The sequence below is a fragment of the Hyperolius riggenbachi genome, chromosome 4 (assembly GCF_040937935.1).
Source record: "Hyperolius riggenbachi isolate aHypRig1 chromosome 4, aHypRig1.pri, whole genome shotgun sequence".
Classification (NCBI taxonomy): domain Eukaryota; kingdom Metazoa; phylum Chordata; class Amphibia; order Anura; family Hyperoliidae; genus Hyperolius; species Hyperolius riggenbachi.
Genome location: NC_090649.1, coordinates 158870327 through 158890204, shown reverse-complemented (window position 1 = coordinate 158890204; position 19878 = coordinate 158870327). Strand labels below are relative to the sequence as shown.

General features: G+C 43.5%; 1 protein-coding gene across 2 annotated transcripts in view; it reads right to left on the bottom strand.

Annotated features, from left to right (window-relative positions):
- C4H3orf33 (chromosome 4 C3orf33 homolog) overlaps positions 1–19221 on the bottom strand; it is a 38402-nt gene extending 19181 nt beyond the window's left edge. The window contains exons 1-3 of one of the 2 annotated variants that reach the window (XM_068280861.1): positions 18453–19218; positions 13627–13686; positions 10863–11016 (exon numbers count right to left, since the gene is read on the bottom strand). In XM_068280861.1, coding sequence (XP_068136962.1) covers positions 10863–11016; positions 13627–13686; positions 18453–18542 — 304 coding nt within the window. In that variant the 5' untranslated portion in view covers positions 18543–19218. Of the gene's footprint in view, positions 1–10862; positions 11017–13626; positions 13687–18452 lie in introns of both variants that reach the window. The other variant, XM_068280862.1, reaches the window with a different exon arrangement.
- Between the last annotated feature and the right edge of the window lie 657 nt (positions 19222–19878).

Here is a 19878-nt window from a genome sequence, read left to right as displayed (position 1 = left end):
CTAATGTACAGAGCCAGGGAAGATGCTGGTGCTCATCTCCTCAGTTTATGAAACCACCAACTCAGACTCCAGGTACGCAAAAAATACTCTGACTCCACAGCCCTTCTGGTGCTATACAGTATAATCTCATTAAAATAAACTTGTGTATAGTAAACATTCCGGTATAGTACTACTACTTCTCTAGGTCCCGGCCGACCTCCATTATAAGTCTAAGGGAGCAATGCCTGGTATAGTAAACCTGGATATAATAAAACTTCTGTTACAGTAAACGTGTTTTTTTGGTCTCTACGTGACTCTGACTCTGGATATAGTAAACAGTGGGAAGCACATGCGTCATATGTCAGTGTAAAACCCATGGTCGGCTGCTCTCTTCAGGCTGGTTGCAAGTGAGTTGATGCCTGATAACATTTGAAGGATAAGAAGAATGGCACCAGCGCTGGATATACAGTACTGTACAAATAAGCAGCCTGGGAATCACAAGGAAAAATGTGAACATAAACAAAAGAGGATGCAGCATTACCATTTCCACTTTGCAATCACCAATAAAAGTATTGTCACAGTCCTCCCAGGATTGTACGCATTTCCGGGTATCTCTTCCCTTGTTAGTGATGACGCTCCTGGTAGCATGTGGAGCACAGTACAGGCTACTTTCATTTGTAGTGCAGACCAAAGCAGGTCTACTAGCTGCAAAACTAAGGAGAATGGAGAGGAGAGTGCTAAGTCCCCACCTGGAAAGGTATCGGAGCCACTTGCATTACAGATGGGAGTGGCTTGCCATGATTGGCTGCATTTTGAAGAGAGGTTTCATGATTGGCTCAAGTGTGAGCAGAAAGTTTTGCAGGACACATGCTGCAAATCCCACCCACGGAGGTATCGGAGCCACTCACAGGAAGCGAGTAACTGCCTCTATTCAGTGACGACTGCAATTTTTAAAGAAAACCTGTACTGAAAAAGTTCCCTTGGGGGGTACTCACCTCAGTAGGGGGAAGCCTCTGGACCCTATCGAGGCTTCCCCCGTCCTCCTCTGTCCCACGGTGGTCTCGCCGCAGCCCCCGGAACGCACAGGCGACAAATCCGACAGCCTGTGCAATATTTACCTTTTCGGGCTCCAGTGGGGGCGCTGTTGCAGCTCTTCTGATGGAGATAGGCGAGAATAGCTGATCTCCGTCGGGTCCACTCTACTGCGCAGGCGACTTGTGCCTGTGCAGTAGAGCGGCCCGACGGAGATCGGCTATTTCCGCCTATCTCCGTAGGAAGAGCGGATACTGCGCCTGCGCTGGAGCTACTGAGGTAAGTATTTACATTGCCGCCGCTCCGGGAGGATTTTCGCCGCCACCGTGGGACCGAAGAGGATGGGGGAAGCCTCAATAGGATCCGGAGGCTTCCCTCACCCGAGGTGAGTATCCCCAGGGGAGTTTTTTCATTACAGATTTTCTTTTAAGAAGCACTGGATACTGTACTAGCAACTTGTTCAGCCTGGCTAGGCAGTCCTAAGGTATACTTAATCTTGTAGTCCACCAAAAGTGCAAGTGCTTGTACTGAACCCCAAATGGGAGGACAGAGTCTTTAGCATTAGAGAATGTACCAGAACATGCTGAGCCATACCTAGGACAATTTCTGATACAGTAAACCATTTTCCTGGTTCCTTGGAGTATACTATAACGAGAATATACTGTATAAATAACTACAAATAACAAATACTGCAAAATCAGATTGCCACCGCAGGACCTGACAGAAGTTTCTGCAGCCTCAGTTTTTAAAACAAGTACTACAGGTAGAGCGGTAAGTTTGTATAATATACAGCCTTAAAGCACACCTGAACTCAGAACTTCCTCTCTGCTCTAAAATATATGTAACATCATAATAAGCTTTAAAGAAAAACATTTCTTTGTTACAGCAGATTTAAAAACCTGCAATAAATCTGCAGTGTGTCTACTTCCTGCTTTCATGGAAGCAGACATATTAACATCCTGTGTTTACAAATTAGCTGCTTTGCCGTGACAGAGGAGATTCCTGAGCTGACAGCGCCCGGTACCATAGTAGCGGCCGCGTTAATGGAGTATCGCGGTCACGCTAACAGTGTATGGAGTATCGCGGTCGCGCTAATAGTGTATCTAGCCGTAGTTGCTCATGCAGCAGATTACCACGCGCTGTGTATGTGTGGTAATATTACCGCAATTTCATGCATCAAGGCCATTGTGCTAATCCTTTTCTGGGAGGTGAGGGTTTTCCAGCATGTGTGTGATGCCTAAAGCTCCGCCTACACGGAGCGATGTTCCTTATCAATAGAGCCGCTAATGCGGCTCGATTGATAAGATCTGTCACGTCCGATTTTGCCGCCGCTGAATCCCTGCTCGTTCCCCACGAGGGGACAATGGAAGGGAATTGAGCGGAAGATAAGCGGCGTGGCGCGGGGACGAGGGCGGATCTAATCCGACGCACGTGCGGGCGAGCGGGGACGCGGCGGGTACGCACCGGGATGCGGAAGAGGCGATCTGGGGCTAATCGAGCCGCCAGATCGCCTCGTGTAAACGGGGCTTAAAGGCTCGTACATACGTGTGACTGAAGCCAACGATGGGTCCGTCGGCACCTCCCGCTGGGCGGGTTTTCAGCAGATCAGGTGCTCTGACTGAAGTCAGACTGGATTAGCTGCATGCTTGTTTCAGGGTGTGATTCAGCCACTATTGCAGCCACAGAGATCAGCTGGACTGCCAGGCAACTGGTATTGTTTAACAGGAAACATCCATTTCACTCTCAGTTAAGGTTCCCTTTAAATCCCCACTCCACAAGCTAACTTGGGTGGGGTAGTTGAGTTAGAGTGCATTGGACGTCTTACCCACACATTTTCGAAGGGAGCAACCCAATTGCCATGGAAGATTCTACAGACCCGAGTGAGAGTCTTATATAAATTATTCACACTTGTTGCCTTGAGACACTATACCATAGGAGACTTCTGTGGTTTATCTTGTTTTTTTTTTCTCACTCTGGCAGTCCTTCAGAACCTCACCAGAAACCTACCCCAGCACTGACTAGCTCACACCACTCTGAACCTCTCCCTTCACGTTGTATAGCACCATTCACACTGCATGCCTTTCAACATGCTATGCCATCATCCAGGACATAATGAGGGTACCAATCATTGTAGTATATAATCTTTATGTCCCACTTGTAATCCATCTGGAACTTTGGAAAATCTTCAACTGCCAATCTTTTCACTTAAAGGAGAACTGTAGTGAGAGGTATATGGATGCTGCCATATTTATTTAAGCAATACCAGTTGCCTGGCAGCCCTGGCGGTCTATTTGGATGAAGAAGTGTCTGAATCACACCAGGAACAAGCATGTGGCTAATCTTGTCATATCTGTCAAAATTGTCAGAAACACCTGATCTGCTGCATGCTTGTTCAGGGGCTATGGCTGTAAGTATTAGAGGCAGAGGATTAGCAGGATAGCCAGGCAACTGGTATTGCTTAAATGGAAACATATATGGCAGCCTCCATATACCTCTCACTACAGTTCTCCTTTAAGTGAAGAACTGCCCAATGGCCCATCCACTCCATCAGTAATATTGCTATTTACGAGCTTCCAAGACTTTCAATAGACCTTAAAGAGGAACTCCAGCCTAAACAAACATAATGTCATTAAGTTACATTAGTTATGTTAATTAAAATAGATAGGTAATATAATCTCTTACCCACACTGTTTTAACAGAACAGGCAAATGTTTGATTTCATGATGGCAGCCATCTTTTTGGTTGAAAGAAGGTGACAGGGAGCATGATACAACTGTCCTGTGTCCTGAGCACCTCTCCCAGTTGCTAGGCAACGGGAATAACAATATAGGACTCCCATCATGCTCTGCACAGCATCAAGGAAAAAAAGCCCGGGCTTTTTTTCTTTGATGGGTGGAGCTTAGCTACAAATGCAGCTAAAAATGATGCTTTGGCAAGAAAAACAAAGTTCTGATGCTGTGAAACTGTTAAAGAAACACCAAGCCTTTTCAGTTCTGCTGAGTAGATTTTTAGTCCGGAGGTTCACTTTAAGGAGAAGTATGTTTATGTAAAACGTGTGCAGATATGTAAATCCAAGCTGAATAATATTTCATTGCATTCATACCTACATCGCACAGTATATCATAAACCAATACCCTTTCCATACATACGTGAATGTGAAAAGTACATGCTGGTAGATCTGTGTGTGTGTGTGTATGTTTATGATGTCCCTCTCAGATGGCTGCTACTTAGATTATTGTCTGATGGGACTTTTCCCCTCCATTGCTGTGTGATCTTGTATTTACAGGGTATGCAACGCAATGCCCCAATGTGAAAAAAAAATCCTACAGAACAGCTATAGAAATTGTGATAATTTTAGGAAGCACAACTGACAGAAATGCCATACAACTTTTTATTGTATTTTATGTTAGTTGAGCTGATTGAGCACCTGAATAGAATGTTATATCTAAGTGGGTATACAAATAAAGTGCTTTGATTGGAAACTTGCAATGGCACGGTTCTCTCTCTTTTGTGTCTTGTAAGTTTTTGTACATTTTGTTAATAACAATATATTTGTTACTATAACAATTATATTGTCTACCACTTCTGTATTATGTACCAGTGTTTGTATTTTTATGCTCTCAAATTTGTTTTCTTACCCTGCTGAGTGCCATGGATGATGATGGTGCTGTATAAATTATTAATGATAATAATAGCGTGTGCAGATAGGGTTTTGGGAGTGCCATTCATCAGACAGTTCACTGCTGTCATGCCTGTAAATAAGCATTTGTCACGTCTGGAAAACCATAACTGGCTGCAGACTGAAATGTAATCAAAGGGTAATCTTTCACAATATTGAATTACAAATTGGCTTTTGTAACCCTGATATATGCTGACATATAACAGTTTTTCAACAAGGGCTTAGCTTTTTTAGGCATTTTCTTCATTTACAAGAGATTAATCTTGTTATTTTAGCCTTGGGCAAGCCCAAAAGCCCAACTTGCACTATTTTTCCGTATAAGCAGATGCATTTACCATAGAAGCCTGTAGCAGAGACTCTGAGGACCTCAACAGAGCACCGGTGTGGTTCTTGCGCTGGGCCTGATTCACAAAGCTTTTCTGTTAAATTATCTCACCTTATTTATCAACTCACAATTTATCTCTCCTTAAAGCGGAGAGATGAAAAACTATCTATAACAAGTAACTTGTCTATACATCTTATCTAAAGATTAGAAGTTTACACAGCAAAACTAGCTGAAAACAGCTTTAATAGAATAACATTATTTCTTCCTGTGATAGAATGACAGCAGCCATGTTGTTTGTGAACATTACACACAGCACTCAGCCTCTGAAAAAAAAACCCAATCCCCCTCCTTCTCCCCTCTGCCTCTGAAATCTCTGGCTAGTAACACCTCCTCCTCCTCCTCCTGCCCAGACTGAACTCCCATGAGTCCTTGCTACTGCCAAGGCTCTCTGAAAACCTGTGGGCGAGGCTTCTTCAGTTTATAGGGAATTAGAGTATTAAAACAAAAACAAAAAAGTATTTGGCTTGAGGAATGCCCTATAAACAATAGGAAAGGAACACAATTCTGCAATGAGTAAAAGTTAATCTCGGATCCACTTTAAATGACTTAACTCATGATTTACCTCTCCTTGTCAAACTTAACTCATGGTTAAGCTCTCCTTATTTGACTTAACTCATGGTTTAGCTCTCCTTATCTATTTATCTCATTAATTATCTCTCCTTATTTGTTTATCTCATGCATTAGCTCTCCTTACGAAAAATAAGTAACCTTAGTGAATCAACCCCACTGTCCGCTCTTGCTGGCTGTGTGCGATCTGGCAACAGCGCCCCCACTGGAGCCCGAAAAGGTAAATATTGCACAGGCTGTCGGAAGGCGGATCCAATCCGACGCACGTGCGGGCGAGCGGGGACGCGGCGGGTACGCACGGGGATGCGGAAGAGGCGATCTGGGGCTAATCGAGCCGCCAGATCGCCTCGTGTAGACGGGGCTTAAAGGCTCGTACATACGTGTGACTGAAGCCAACGATGGGTCCGTCGGCACCTTCTGCTGGGCGGGTTTTCAGCAGACAGTACAGCGTGTGTACAGTCTGTCGGCGGACTGATAAGGCTGTTTCTGAGTGATCCGCCCGGCGGATCGTTCAGAAACAGCCTTATCAGTCTGCCGACAGACTGTACACACGCTGTACTGTCTGCTGAAAACCCGCCCAGCAGAAGGTGCCGACGGACCCATCGTTGGCTTCAGTCACACGTATGTACGAGCCTTTAAGCCCCGTCTACACGAGGCGATCTGGCGGCTCGATTAGCCCCAGATCGCCTCTTCCGCATCCCCGTGCGTACCCGCCGCGTCCCCGCTCGCCCGCACGTGCGTCGGATTGGATCCGCCTTCCGACAGCCTGTGCAATATTTACCTTTTCGGGCTCCAGTGGGGGCGCTGTTGCCAGATCGCACACAGCCAGCAAGAGCGGACAGTGGGGTTGATTCACTAAGGTTACTTATTTTTCGTAAGGAGAGCTAATGCATGAGATAAACAAATAAGGAGAGATAATTAATGAGATAAATAGATAAGGAGAGCTAAACCATGAGTTAAGTCAAATAAGGAGAGCTTAACCATGAGTTAAGTTTGACAAGGAGAGGTAAATCATGAGTTAAGTCATTTAAAGTGGATCCGAGATTAACTTTTACTCATTGCAGAATTGTGTTCCTTTCCTATTGTTTATAGGGCATTCCTCAAGCCAAATACTTTTTTGTTTTTGTTTTAATACTCTAATTCCCTATAAACTGAAGAAGCCTCGCCCACAGGTTTTCAGAGAGCCTTGGCAGTAGCAAGGACTCATGGGAGTTCAGTCTGGGCAGGAGGAGGAGGAGGAGGTGTTACTAGCCAGAGATTTCAGAGGCAGAGGGGAGAAGGAGGGGGATTGGGTTTTTTTTTCAGAGGCTGAGTGCTGTGTGTAATGTTCACAAACAACATGGCTGCTGTCATTCTATCACAGGAAGAAATAATGTTATTCTATTAAAGCTGTTTTCAGCTAGTTTTGCTGTGTAAACTTCTAATCTTTAGATAAGATGTATAGACAAGTTACTTGTTATAGATAGTTTTTCATCTCTCCGCTTTAAGGAGAGATAAATTGTGAGTTGATAAATAAGGTGAGATAATTTAACAGAAAAGCTTTGTGAATCAGGCCCAGCGCAAGAACCACACCGGTGCTCTGTTGAGGTCCTCAGAGTCTCTGCTACAGGCTTCTATGGTAAATGCATCTGCTTATACGGAAAAATAGTGCAAGTTGGGCTTTTGGGCTTGCCCAAGGCTAAAATAACAAGATTAATCTCTTGTAAATGAAGAAAATGCCTAAAAAAGCTAAGCCCTTGTTGAAAAACTGTTATATGTCAGCATATATCAGGGTTACAAAAGCCAATTTGTAATTCAATATTGTGAAAGATTACCCTTTGATTACATTTCAGTCTGCAGCCAGTTATGGTTTTCCAGACGTGACAAATGCTTATTTACAGGCATGACAGCAGTGAACTGTCTGATGAATGGCACTCCCAAAACCCTATCTGCACACGCTATTATTATCATTAATAATTTATACAGCACCATCATCATCCATGGCACTCAGCAGGGTAAGAAAACAAATTTGAGAGCATAAAAATACAAACACTGGTACATAATACAGAAGTGGTAGACAATATAATTGTTATAGTAACAAATATATTGTTATTAACAAAATGTACAAAAACTTACAAGACACAAAAGAGAGAGAACCGTGCCATTGCAAGTTTCCAATCAAAGCACTTTATTTGTATACCCACTTAGATATAACATTCTATTCAGGTGCTCAATCAGCTCAACTAACATAAAATACAATAAAAAGTTGTATGGCATTTCTGTCAGTTGTGCTTCCTAAAATTATCACAATTTCTATAGCTGTTCTGTAGGATTTTTTTTTCACATTGGGGCATTGCGTTGCATACCCTGTAAATACAAGATCACACAGCAATGGAGGGGAAAAGTCCCATCAGACAATAATCTAAGTAGCAGCCATCTGAGAGGGACATCATAAACATACACACACACACAGATCTACCAGCATGTACTTTTCACATTCACGTATGTATGGAAAGGGTATTGGTTTATGATATACTGTGCGATGTAGGTATGAATGCAATGAAATATTATTCAGCTTGGATTTACATATCTGCACACGTTTTACATAAACATACTTCTCCTTAAAGTGAACCTCCGGACTAAAAATCTACTCAGCAGAACTGAAAAGGCTTGGTGTTTCTTTAACAGTTTCACAGCATCAGAACTTTGTTTTTCTTGCCAAAGCATCATTTTTAGCTGCATTTGTAGCTAAGCTCCACCCATCAAAGAAAAAAAGCCCGGGCTTTTTTTCCTTGATGCTGTGCAGAGCATGATGGGAGTCCTATATTGTTATTCCCGTTGCCTAGCAACTGGGAGAGGTGCTCAGGACACAGGACAGTTGTATCATGCTCCCTGTCACCTTCTTTCAACCAAAAAGATGGCTGCCATCATGAAATCAAACATTTGCCTGTTCTGTTAAAACAGTGTGGGTAAGAGATTATATTACCTATCTATTTTAATTAACATAACTAATGTAACTTAATGACATTATGTTTGTTTAGGCTGGAGTTCCTCTTTAAGGTCTATTGAAAGTCTTGGAAGCTCGTAAATAGCAATATTACTGATGGAGTGGATGGGCCATTGGGCAGTTCTTCACTTAAAGGAGAACTGTAGTGAGAGGTATATGGAGGCTGCCATATATGTTTCCATTTAAGCAATACCAGTTGCCTGGCTATCCTGCTAATCCTCTGCCTCTAATACTTACAGCCATAGCCCCTGAACAAGCATGCAGCAGATCAGGTGTTTCTGACAATTTTGACAGATATGACAAGATTAGCCACATGCTTGTTCCTGGTGTGATTCAGACACTTCTTCATCCAAATAGACCGCCAGGGCTGCCAGGCAACTGGTATTGCTTAAATAAATATGGCAGCATCCATATACCTCTCACTACAGTTCTCCTTTAAGTGAAAAGATTGGCAGTTGAAGATTTTCCAAAGTTCCAGATGGATTACAAGTGGGACATAAAGATTATATACTACAATGATTGGTACCCTCATTATGTCCTGGATGATGGCATAGCATGTTGAAAGGCATGCAGTGTGAATGGTGCTATACAACGTGAAGGGAGAGGTTCAGAGTGGTGTGAGCTAGTCAGTGCTGGGGTAGGTTTCTGGTGAGGTTCTGAAGGACTGCCAGAGTGAGAAAAAAAAAACAAGATAAACCACAGAAGTCTCCTATGGTATAGTGTCTCAAGGCAACAAGTGTGAATAATTTATATAAGACTCTCACTCGGGTCTGTAGAATCTTCCATGGCAATTGGGTTGCTCCCTTCGAAAATGTGTGGGTAAGACGTCCAATGCACTCTAACTCAACTACCCCACCCAAGTTAGCTTGTGGAGTGGGGATTTAAAGGGAACCTTAACTGAGAGTGAAATGGATGTTTCCTGTTAAACAATACCAGTTGCCTGGCAGTCCAGCTGATCTCTGTGGCTGCAATAGTGGCTGAATCACACCCTGAAACAAGCATGCAGCTAATCCAGTCTGACTTCAGTCAGAGCACCTGATCTGCATGCTTGTTGAGGAGCTGTGGCTAAAAGTATTAGAGACACAGGATCAGCAGGCGATTCAGGCAACTGGTATTATTTTAAAAGGAAAAATCCACATCCTTCTCAGTTTAGGTTCCCTTTAACTGGGAGGTAAGAGGTGCCCCAAATGGAAGATAACTCAAATGGATGGAAATGAATAAAGAATAAAAAGGGATTACCTGGCAGTAAACCACTATTCGTAATAAATTTGATTATTTTTATTAGCACTGAAAACAATGCGTTTCAGGAGTCTTTGCTTACTTCATAAGGTTATTACAGTGTCTTTATGGACAAATCCGTAATCCGTCAACAAGCGCTCCTATTGACGGATTACTTCATTCATGAAGACACTGTATTAACCTGATGAAGCAGGCAACGGCCTGTGAAAAGCGTTGCTTTCAGTGCTAATAAAAATAATCTAATGTATTACAAATAATGGTTTACTGCTCTCAGGTAAGCCCAGGAAACCCATGCAGCAAACAGAATGTCCATGCTCCCCTTCTGTACACAAAGTGGATGTACTGGAAAGGTGTCAGTACTGTATAAATGTATAATTTTAATATAATTAGTATTGTAAGACCAGTCTCATAGTCTTGTAAGTCTAAGTACATTTTTTTCATGAGTATTAAAAAGTCAAAACTTCTGTTTAAATAAAGAATAAAGCACACTTAAAGAGAATCTGTATTGTTAAAATCGCACAAAAGTAAACATACCAGTGCGTTAGGGGACATCTCCTATTCCCCTCTGTCACAATTTCGCCGCTCCCCGCCGCATTAAAAGTGGTTAAAAACAGTTGTAAAAAGTCTGTTTATAAACAAACAAAATGGCCACCAAAACAGGAAGTAGGTTGATGTACAGTATGTCCACACATAGAAAATACATCCATACACAAGCAGGCTGTATACAGCCTTCCTTTTGAATCTCAAGAGATCATTTGTGTGTTTCTTTCCCCCCTGAGGGGGGAGTGCATAGCAGAACCACAACACTGAAGAACTTGGCAGCCTTCCAGACACAGGCTGACAAGTCTGACAGGGGAAAGATACATTGATTTATTACAGAGACTGTGATAGTACAAAGTGCTGCAGTAAGCCAGAACACATTAGAATAGCTTTTGGAACTTGTAGGATGATAAAAAACAGGATGCAATTTTTGTTACGGAGTCTCTTTAACTTACATTTTTTCTGCAGAGGTGACAAAATGGGAACACTGATAGGAACGTGATCAATTTCTACTGCATTCTCCTTCACGCAAATTACTTTGCCACGCAACTTTACATTCTTCTTTATGAACCACTCTGGGATGTCTTTAGCATTTGAAAACTTAGTAAGCTGCCAACAGAAACAAAATAGGAAAATAAAGAAATACAATTATTGAATAGGGCAGAAAGACCAGCCTAAAGTAATACCGTAGCTGATCAGTGCATGCGTTGCAGTTTTTGGACTGGTACAAAAGATAAGTTGCACCACTTTGCACCTATTTTATGATTCCCCCCCCCCCAATCCCATTGAAGCCACTTCTAACTGGCTAAAATCCCTGACTCAGTCTGTAAGGGCCACACTGCTATTTTTAGACAGCAACCCTTTCTATCTTTGCATTTATCTTATGCTGGGCATACAAGGCTCAATTTTGCCGCTCAATACCGCAGGCGATTCTCTTATCTTCCGCTAATTTTTCTTATCTTTTTGCATTGTCTTCAATGCGGAATCGAGCGGTGAGATGATTGGACATGTCGGAAATTATCTATCGAGCCATCTAAATGGCTCAGAGTCGAGCCGTGTATTCGCAGCATTACATCTCTTTCTGTGCCATGCAAGCAGAAGCTTGTATTGCATGCAATCAGAAATAGGACAATAATTGTCAGCCTGGAGAGGTCATTCTCCTATTTAGCACAAAAACGGAGAAGTCTAAAGAGGAAAATTAAAACAATTATCACTTTCAGGCAAACTTTCTGTAGAATGAATATTCCTAGCATAATTCACTGCTCATTATACCTGATGACACTTGCTCGGTATTGGTCACCCAAAATGATTGTAATGTAAGGATCTCTGTTAATGCTGCAAGGATTAGTGGGTGTCAGTAACTCACTCCTAAATCATTACAGGTCTGAAACTCCGCCTCCTCCATCTGCAAAACTGCTGTAGCATTTTTTTCTAAAGTCTTCTGAAGTTGTGGCCATCCTCACCTGTGTCGCCTCCGCCCACCCCCAGCTCAGCAGCCACAGGCTAATAGGCAACTGCAGAGCTGGGGGCGGGCCACAGCAAGTCAGGTGGGAGTGGTTTGGAAGACTTCAGATAAAAATGGCCATGGTGATTTTGCTGATGAAAGGGGCAGAGTTTCAGACTTATAATGATTTACAAGTGATCTACTGCCGCTAATACTGGCTGATCCTTGCAGCTCTACAGAGCTTTACCATAAGGGCTCTTTCAGCTTTATATATTTACAATCTTGTTCCTCTTAAAGGGATACTGTAGGGGGGTCGGGGGAAAATGAGCTGAACTTACCCGGGTCTTCTAATGGTCCCCCGCAGACATCCTGTGCCCGCGCAGCCGCTCACCGATGCTCCGGCCCCGCCTCTGGTTCACTTCTGGAATTTCTGACTTTAAAGTCAGAAAACCACTGCACCTGCGTTGCTGTGTCCTCGATCCCGCTGATGTCATCAAGAGCGCACAGCGCAGGCCCAGTATGGTCTGTGTCTGCGCAGTACACTCCTGGTGACATCACCGGGAGCGAGGACACGGCAACGCAGGCGCAGTGGTTTTCTGACTTTAAAGTCAGAAATTCCAGAAGTGAACCGGAGGCGGGGCCGGAGCATTGGGGAGTGGCTGCGCCAACACAGGATGTCTGCGGGGGACCATTAGAAGCCCCGGGTAAGTTCAGCTCATTTTACCCCGACCCCTCTACAGTATCCCTTTAATGTAATCATTTCAGGATACAGATTTATGAATGAAGATGCAGTAGATACACACTGCTTGGCTACCTGTGTGGTTCTATAGAGAAGGGAGTGAGGAATCCAAGCAGGAAGCACCCTGCTGCAGTGACAACAGTATACAATAGAAGTCATTTGTCCTAAAAGTGGACCTGAACTCTTGCACAGGACAGAAGGAAAACATAGAGAAATGCAACCTGTATGTATTTAGAGAGTTTAGCCCTGACTATTTCCCCATCACCTGTGACTAATCACCACTGTAATTTGATCTCTCAGCTGCCAGCTCAGGAATCTCCTCTGCCACGGCAGAGCAGCTAATTTGTAAACACAGGTAGTTAACAATATGTCTGCTTCCATTAAAGCCGGGAAAAAGACACTGAAGATTTATTGCATGATTTGTATCAGCTGACACAAAGAAATGTTTTTCTGTAAAGGGTATTATGCTGTTGCGTATCTTTTCAGAGCAGAGAGGACGTTCTGAGTTCAGGTGCGCATTAAGTAATCCATCACAGTAGATGACTAAACTATGTTATGAGGCAACTACACTGATGTTAGCTTTTCACCCGAGCAATGAAAATCTAGCATACTTGCTGGCCTTTATCCTTTAGACAACCCTCATACATCTTCCCAGAGATGGTAGCCCAAGATTTTTTGCATATATTAGATTTAACATGAACTGAACACCTAAAAATAACAATAAGGCTAAAGGCCCACTACAGCTCTTTCAGTAGCGTTTATGAAAGGCTCTGGGAGTGAGTCCACAGCAGTGTTGCAGTAGTGGGCCGATTGCAAAACGCTGATGCACAGCAGCATTTTTAGCAATTGATATGCAGCGAATGTATTGAGGACAATGAGGGCCAAATCATGATTGCTCCAGAATTGAGGCAAAAATTGCAGTACTTTGGTGATTTGGAAATCGCTCTTGATTTCCAAAATGACGCAAAAAAAATCGCCGAACGCTGCCGAAAGTGGGTCCCTAGCCTAAGGAATTAAACTCTACTGCGAAACTTACCAGTCTAATACTTCTTGCACATACAATGACTCCAGCTATAGCCAAACCTGTGCTAATATTCTGTAAAAGAGAAAAGATAAAAAGTTTCCTGAATTCATTCACTGTTTAAGAAGCAAAATAAAAAACTGGCGTTTTCAGTGGCGCCCATTCACACTGTGTCCGGTGTGCTGCGTTGTCATGCAGCTGACACTGAGCACTCCCTTGGGGGGGAGGGGGAGGCTTTTCCCCTCTCTTGATAATCTTTATTGCAAGCATATAAAATATTTCATAACTGGCCTTGATGTTTATCTTAACATTCACCTTCTCCATTTCACTCCTCATCACCCCCTAGCTGAAAATGTTAGGAGATTTCTGCGTACATTCAAGCAAGCTGATTTGAGCATGGAGTTTACCGGAGGGAAAACTGGTTTTCAGGTCGCAGGAAATACCTTGGGGTAGAATATTGGTAAATTTACTGATAATCTTCTACTTAATTATTATATTATTATTATTTATTTATATAGTGCCAACATCTTCAGTATTGCTGTACAATGTGCAAAAACATACAATAGGGAGCATAGATATATGAGCAGTTCATCGTATTGTACAATCAGGACAACCAATGATACAAGTTCAGATACATACAACTGAAGTGTAGTTTGAAAAACATCAATACTGATGGATGATCATTTGAGAAAATACAAAAAAACAGGAAACCCTAGGGGGAGGCCCCTGCCCTTACAATCTAGAGGGTAATGGGGTGAAGACACTAGAGGAGAAAAGGAAGGGGTTAGCAGATAAGGCAGTGAGCTTTAAAGTGAACCAGAGACGAAACACCCTCATGTATTTCACCATATAGATCAGTGGAAACATTAGAAAAAACACCTACCCTGCTCTCTTTTTCATTCTTCACTGCTCACCCTGCTTGTTACAGCCCTGATAAAATTCCCGACTGAACATTCAGCCTGGCTTTGCTCAGGAATCATTATAGCTGGGACGGAGCAGAGCTGATGACAGAGCAGAGCTCCGCCATTCAAGCGATCCCCGCTTGAATGACGGAGCTCTGTGCGCATCGATGTGTGTGCATCCCGCACACACATCGATGTGCACAATCCCCTGCAATCTACGCCCCTAGGACTTCACGCCAATTGGCGTGGAGTGGTCCTAGGGCTGCTGCCGCGTTCACGCCAATCGGCGTGGAGCGGTTGGCAAGAAGTTAAAGCAAACCTGAAGTGAAAATAACCTTATGAGATAATGGCCTCAATTCACTAAGCTTATCTCCTGTCTTTAATAACTCTTCTAGAGCTGTTACCATGGTGATAAGGCATGTAGTATTCAGGAAACATTTTACCTCAGGCAAACCTAAAGTTAACTCTTCTGTCTTTAAGTTAACTCTTTAATCCTTAAAATAACTCCAGAGTTAAAGACAGGCTGTTCATTAACTGCGTGTGAAAATAACTACAGAGGAGGTAACTTAACTACAGAGCAGGTAAATTACCTACAGAAGAGGTAACGTAAGGAATGAAGAGATAAGATAACTCTCTTACTGTGTGGAGGTAAGCTTTCTCTTGCCTTATTATCTCCAGCATGATCTTAGTGAATTGAGGCCAATGAATTGTATGCGTAGTACAGCTACAACACTGGGTCGAATACAGTCCTGTTTTCTGAAGCACTTAAACAGCCAAGAAACAGTGAGAGACAGTTACGGTTTTAATTAAGGAAAGTTCAAAGGGTCATTATTTCTGCTTTGTTTTATAGCTTAAAAGACAGAGTGTGGTTTATGAACTGCAAATATGACAGAATGATGCAACGTTATGAAAAAAAAAAAAAGCAAAACCTACATAATTGAAAATAAAAATATGACTTTTCTTTGCTAATAATGTTCTATTTGTTATCTGTACTACACATACAATCCATTATCTCATCATTTTTTTCACTTCAGGTTTGCAGCAGAATTTGTACTTCATTTAATTCTGGAGGGTTTGTCCTCACAAGAAATGATGCCAAATGGTGCACAAAACCCAGCACTGCTTTTAGCTGCAGTGGAGTACAGAGCAGTGTGGTTCCATTCAGTACAAGTCATTGCATTACAGCAGGGGAACTGTGAATGGAGGAGACCAGACAACAACAGACTAGAGGTAGTACAGAACAGTAGCAGCACTCTGCACAGCTTAGTGATGGTTTACGCTGAATATACTGCATCAGCATGTCCATTGTTGCTCAGATATTGTGATATTCAGACCTCTTTTATGCTTCAGCTGGTACATCGCATTGCATTGCATAAAACCACCGCAGCCCATGGCAGAAGTAGTGATAGTCTCAGGGAGAACACTGTAGTCCTATGGGCTATCACACAGAACAAGATGTGACATGTTGCGCTGGGTCCCGTCGCCGCAAGTGTTACCTGTGCGCTGCAACCCCTGAAGCATGGCATACTTTCAATGAAAATTATGTCTCACTGATTGCACCGCGGCTATAATGTGCAGCGTGACTTACCAGAAGCGGTGCGATTGTTAAGGATCACACCGCACCAGGTGTAAAAGGGGCCTCAGTGTAACACGAGTGCACTCCTGCATGCACTTTTAGTACAGAGCCACAATAAAAGGCACTATATCTGTGTGTCAGTGCATATATTGATGCAGCACATTTGGTGTAAGCCTAGCCTTGTACACACGTTAAAGCGTTCTCAGCCGAGGCAGCCAATGATCTCTGCAAAAACTATAGCGTGTGTACAGTGGCCTGGATGTATCTGAGAGATCCAGTGTCTTAGATGAGCACATCGTTCTCCTCCTTGCTAGTGTCGGTGTTTCAATTCAGAATATTGAATTTGGAAACTAATCAGAGTTGCACTTCAGCATTCAAACAAGTGGACAGGGTCAAGGGAGTTCACTTATTTGTGCTTCACATGACTTCGATGCTTCCTGCTACTGGCTTGGAAGGAGGAAACATTGGCGTCATGTTATAGGACACCCGAGGCGTAAATAAACAAATGAAATAAACAATTGTATCTATCTTCCTTCTCCTAAAAATGACTTTTTAAGTGTTTTATTGTTTTTGCTCAAATACACATTTGTTGACGTATGCCAGAGCTAAAATCTATGAACTATTGACCCTTTTTATCTCTTTCCTGCTCTCAAAGCCATTTTGTGCTAGGAAAGTGTTTTATAGTTGGAATTTCTTATCAGTGAGGGTCACACTGTAGTCACTTCCTGTCTGAGTCAGGACTGAGTCAGCCACTTACATACCTGATATTTAACTCTTTCAGGCAAAGAAAGAAAAAAGAAACACAGCATAGTTATTTGTGTGCTATGCACTGTACATATCCATGTCTATCATATCATGTCAAATATCACCTCGGGTATCCTTTGAAGTGTGCCGTTCAGAGCAGATAAGTGAGCTCCCCCTGACCCTGTCCACTTGCTGGGTGCTGAAGTGCGACGTCTGGGATACGGAGTCAGAATCACGAGTTCAAACACCAACACTACTCTTTACCCCTCCAACTTGAAGCTGCTCCATCATTCACCACACAATGCCCCCCCCCCCCTCCCCCATCTATAGTAACCAAACATGTAGAGGAATCAAGTCCAAATCCCTAAGAAGGACAGTAACTGTTGTGCGTACACACATTTACTATGGGATAAATAAAGAGTAATACATGCAAAACGGAAAACACAACTTTCCTTCGTATACTGCATGGAGGTGGTGAAATTGGTCAGTGATTGGCCAGTCAAAATTGCATGTGTGTCTGTACCTTTAGACACAACAGGTTAGTTGGTTGTTGCCTAGTAAGAAGTGGCTGGATAGTGTAATGGTTAAGGGCTCTGCCTCTGAAATGGGAGACCAGGGTTCGAATCTCGGCTCTGCCTGTTCAGTAAGCCTGCACCTATTCAGTAGGAGACCTTAGGCAAGTCTCCCTAACACTGCTACTGCCTATAGAGCGCGTCCTAGTGGCTGCAGCTCTGGCGCTTTGAGTCCGCAAGGAGAAAAGCGCGATATAAATGTTCTGTGTTTGTTGTCTGTGTTGTTAGTAACGAGTCTCTACAGGACCAAATTCGAGTTAGTGAGACACACAAAAACATCTACAAGGAGTTTGTATGTTCTCCCTGTGTCTGAGTGGGTTTCCTCCAGGCACTCAGGTTTCCTCCTACATCCAAAAGCATACAGATAAGTTAACTGGCTTCCCCCTAAATTGGCCCTAGACTATGATATATACAATACACGATTAGTGATGAAGAAGGAACCCTGGGTAAGTTAACTCCTCCACACCAGCCTGCTCAGGTGTACTAATTTGCGCTTGGATTCCGAATGATTTTGAGTCTAAATCAATTCAGAATCTATTCGGAGCTCATCACCATACACGATATATACATACATAGACATAAGACTATGGTAGGGATTAGACTGTAAGCCCCTCTGAGGGACAAGACAATATATATACTCTGTACAGCGCTGCGTAAAATGTTGGCACTATATAAGTACTAAGGTTTCCACTACACGCAGATTGTATCCAGAAAAACTGACTCCAATGAATGCCTATGGGCCCGTTTCCAATAAACGCAATTTTTCTGATGCAATCTGCGTGTAGTGGAAATAATATACTTAGCAGCTTCAGTCCACATTCCTGCATTACTTGCTGACACTCACATGCACTAAATGGTAGCACTTTCTAATGGGTAACATTTGCCATCACGGCAAGTTTACATCTATCTGTGCAATCACCTATCACCAAGATTACTGAGTTTTGCAATAAGTATGCCAGGAGTGACGCTATCTCTGTACACGGACCCCATGCGACTGTAGCTATTTATACCACAAATGTGCAAGTCAACACACGACACGATCCCTACCCGCACTATATATAAATGCGAGTCAGCCAGCTGGGACAACTTGGAGATCACGTTGTCTGCGGATCCTCGACCGTCACTAGCAGGAGCCATATTCACATGAACAAGCCGGGGAAAGCATTACGCTGCAGTTCCTTGGATGAGCAGAAGGTGGCAGCAGAACTCAGGCCCGACAGGAGACGGGCGCACCACAAGCACCGATAAAGAACCTCAACTCAAGTCAAAAGGACCTGGGTGACATCACTGTCACATGACCACAACAAGAGGCGGGGCTGGTGTGGGGGACGGGTGTTGTAGGTAGTTGTGTGAGTTAGGATGTTGGCGCTGCACGGCTGCAGTCAGGAAGCGTTCCTCGTGTTAGAGCTACCTGTGCGTGTAACGCCCTCCCTTCTTTATGCTTACACCGGGTGACTCAGCAGTGTGCTCTTTCTGCTGGAGTGTGTGAAGGTGGGAGTACACGTCCAGCTGGCCACCTAATGTGGTGAACAGTTCAATACTCCTCTTCTGAATCTGATCAGAGAGGGATTGAATCGCTCATACACTGCACAGTTTTTAATAGATTTACCATGGAAAAATTCACAGCACTCTTCGAAACAGTGCTGGTTAATCTACTGCTGAATTTGTAATCCAGTTTGGCGTGGTATACACCTGCAAGCCTGGATACACAGGGGCCTATATTTTAGTAGCGGTGCATTGTGGGTAACTACAGATGTTCACTAAGGCTGGTTTCACAGTAGGACGTTGCGGTTTAGGGGACGTTATGGTCGCATAACGTGCCCCTAACAACGCCTGGTGCTCTCTGTTGTGGACATCAGAGTGAGCCGCGTTGTGCAGCTCACTCTGGCGTCCGTGATGAGTACTCTTGGACGCATGCGGCATCACGTGGTCCCGCCCGGCCAATCGCCGCACAGAGCCGCCGCTCCAGGAAGTAAACACTGCACGTCACTGAGTGCAGTGAATATTAATTAGCCATGTGCCTGGCCGCTCTCCGCTGCTCCCCAACATTACTGAGCATGTGCAAGCAGTCTAACGAGGCTCTGCCGCTTATAAAGTACTGCATGCAGTACGTTGTCTTATGGCGCAGTGTTACTAAGTAACGCAACGTGGGCACTGTGAACAGCCCATTGATTTATCATTGCTGTGCGGTGGGGTGCGTTACAGGCTGCTCTAACGTGCGCCTGTAACGTCCCACTGTGAAACCAGCCTTAGGCTGGATCCACACTATAAGCGCTTTTGTGAGCGCTTGCGTTTGATAAGAGCTTGCTGAGCGCTTGTTAAAAAAGTCGCTCCCAATTCACGGTCATTAAAATCAAATTGCCACGATCAAGTAGGCGAAAAAACTTACGCGATTGTGATGACTTTTACCGCTATTTAAATGAAAGTGAATGGGAGCGATTTTTTTAGCAAGCGCTAATCAATCACAAGCACT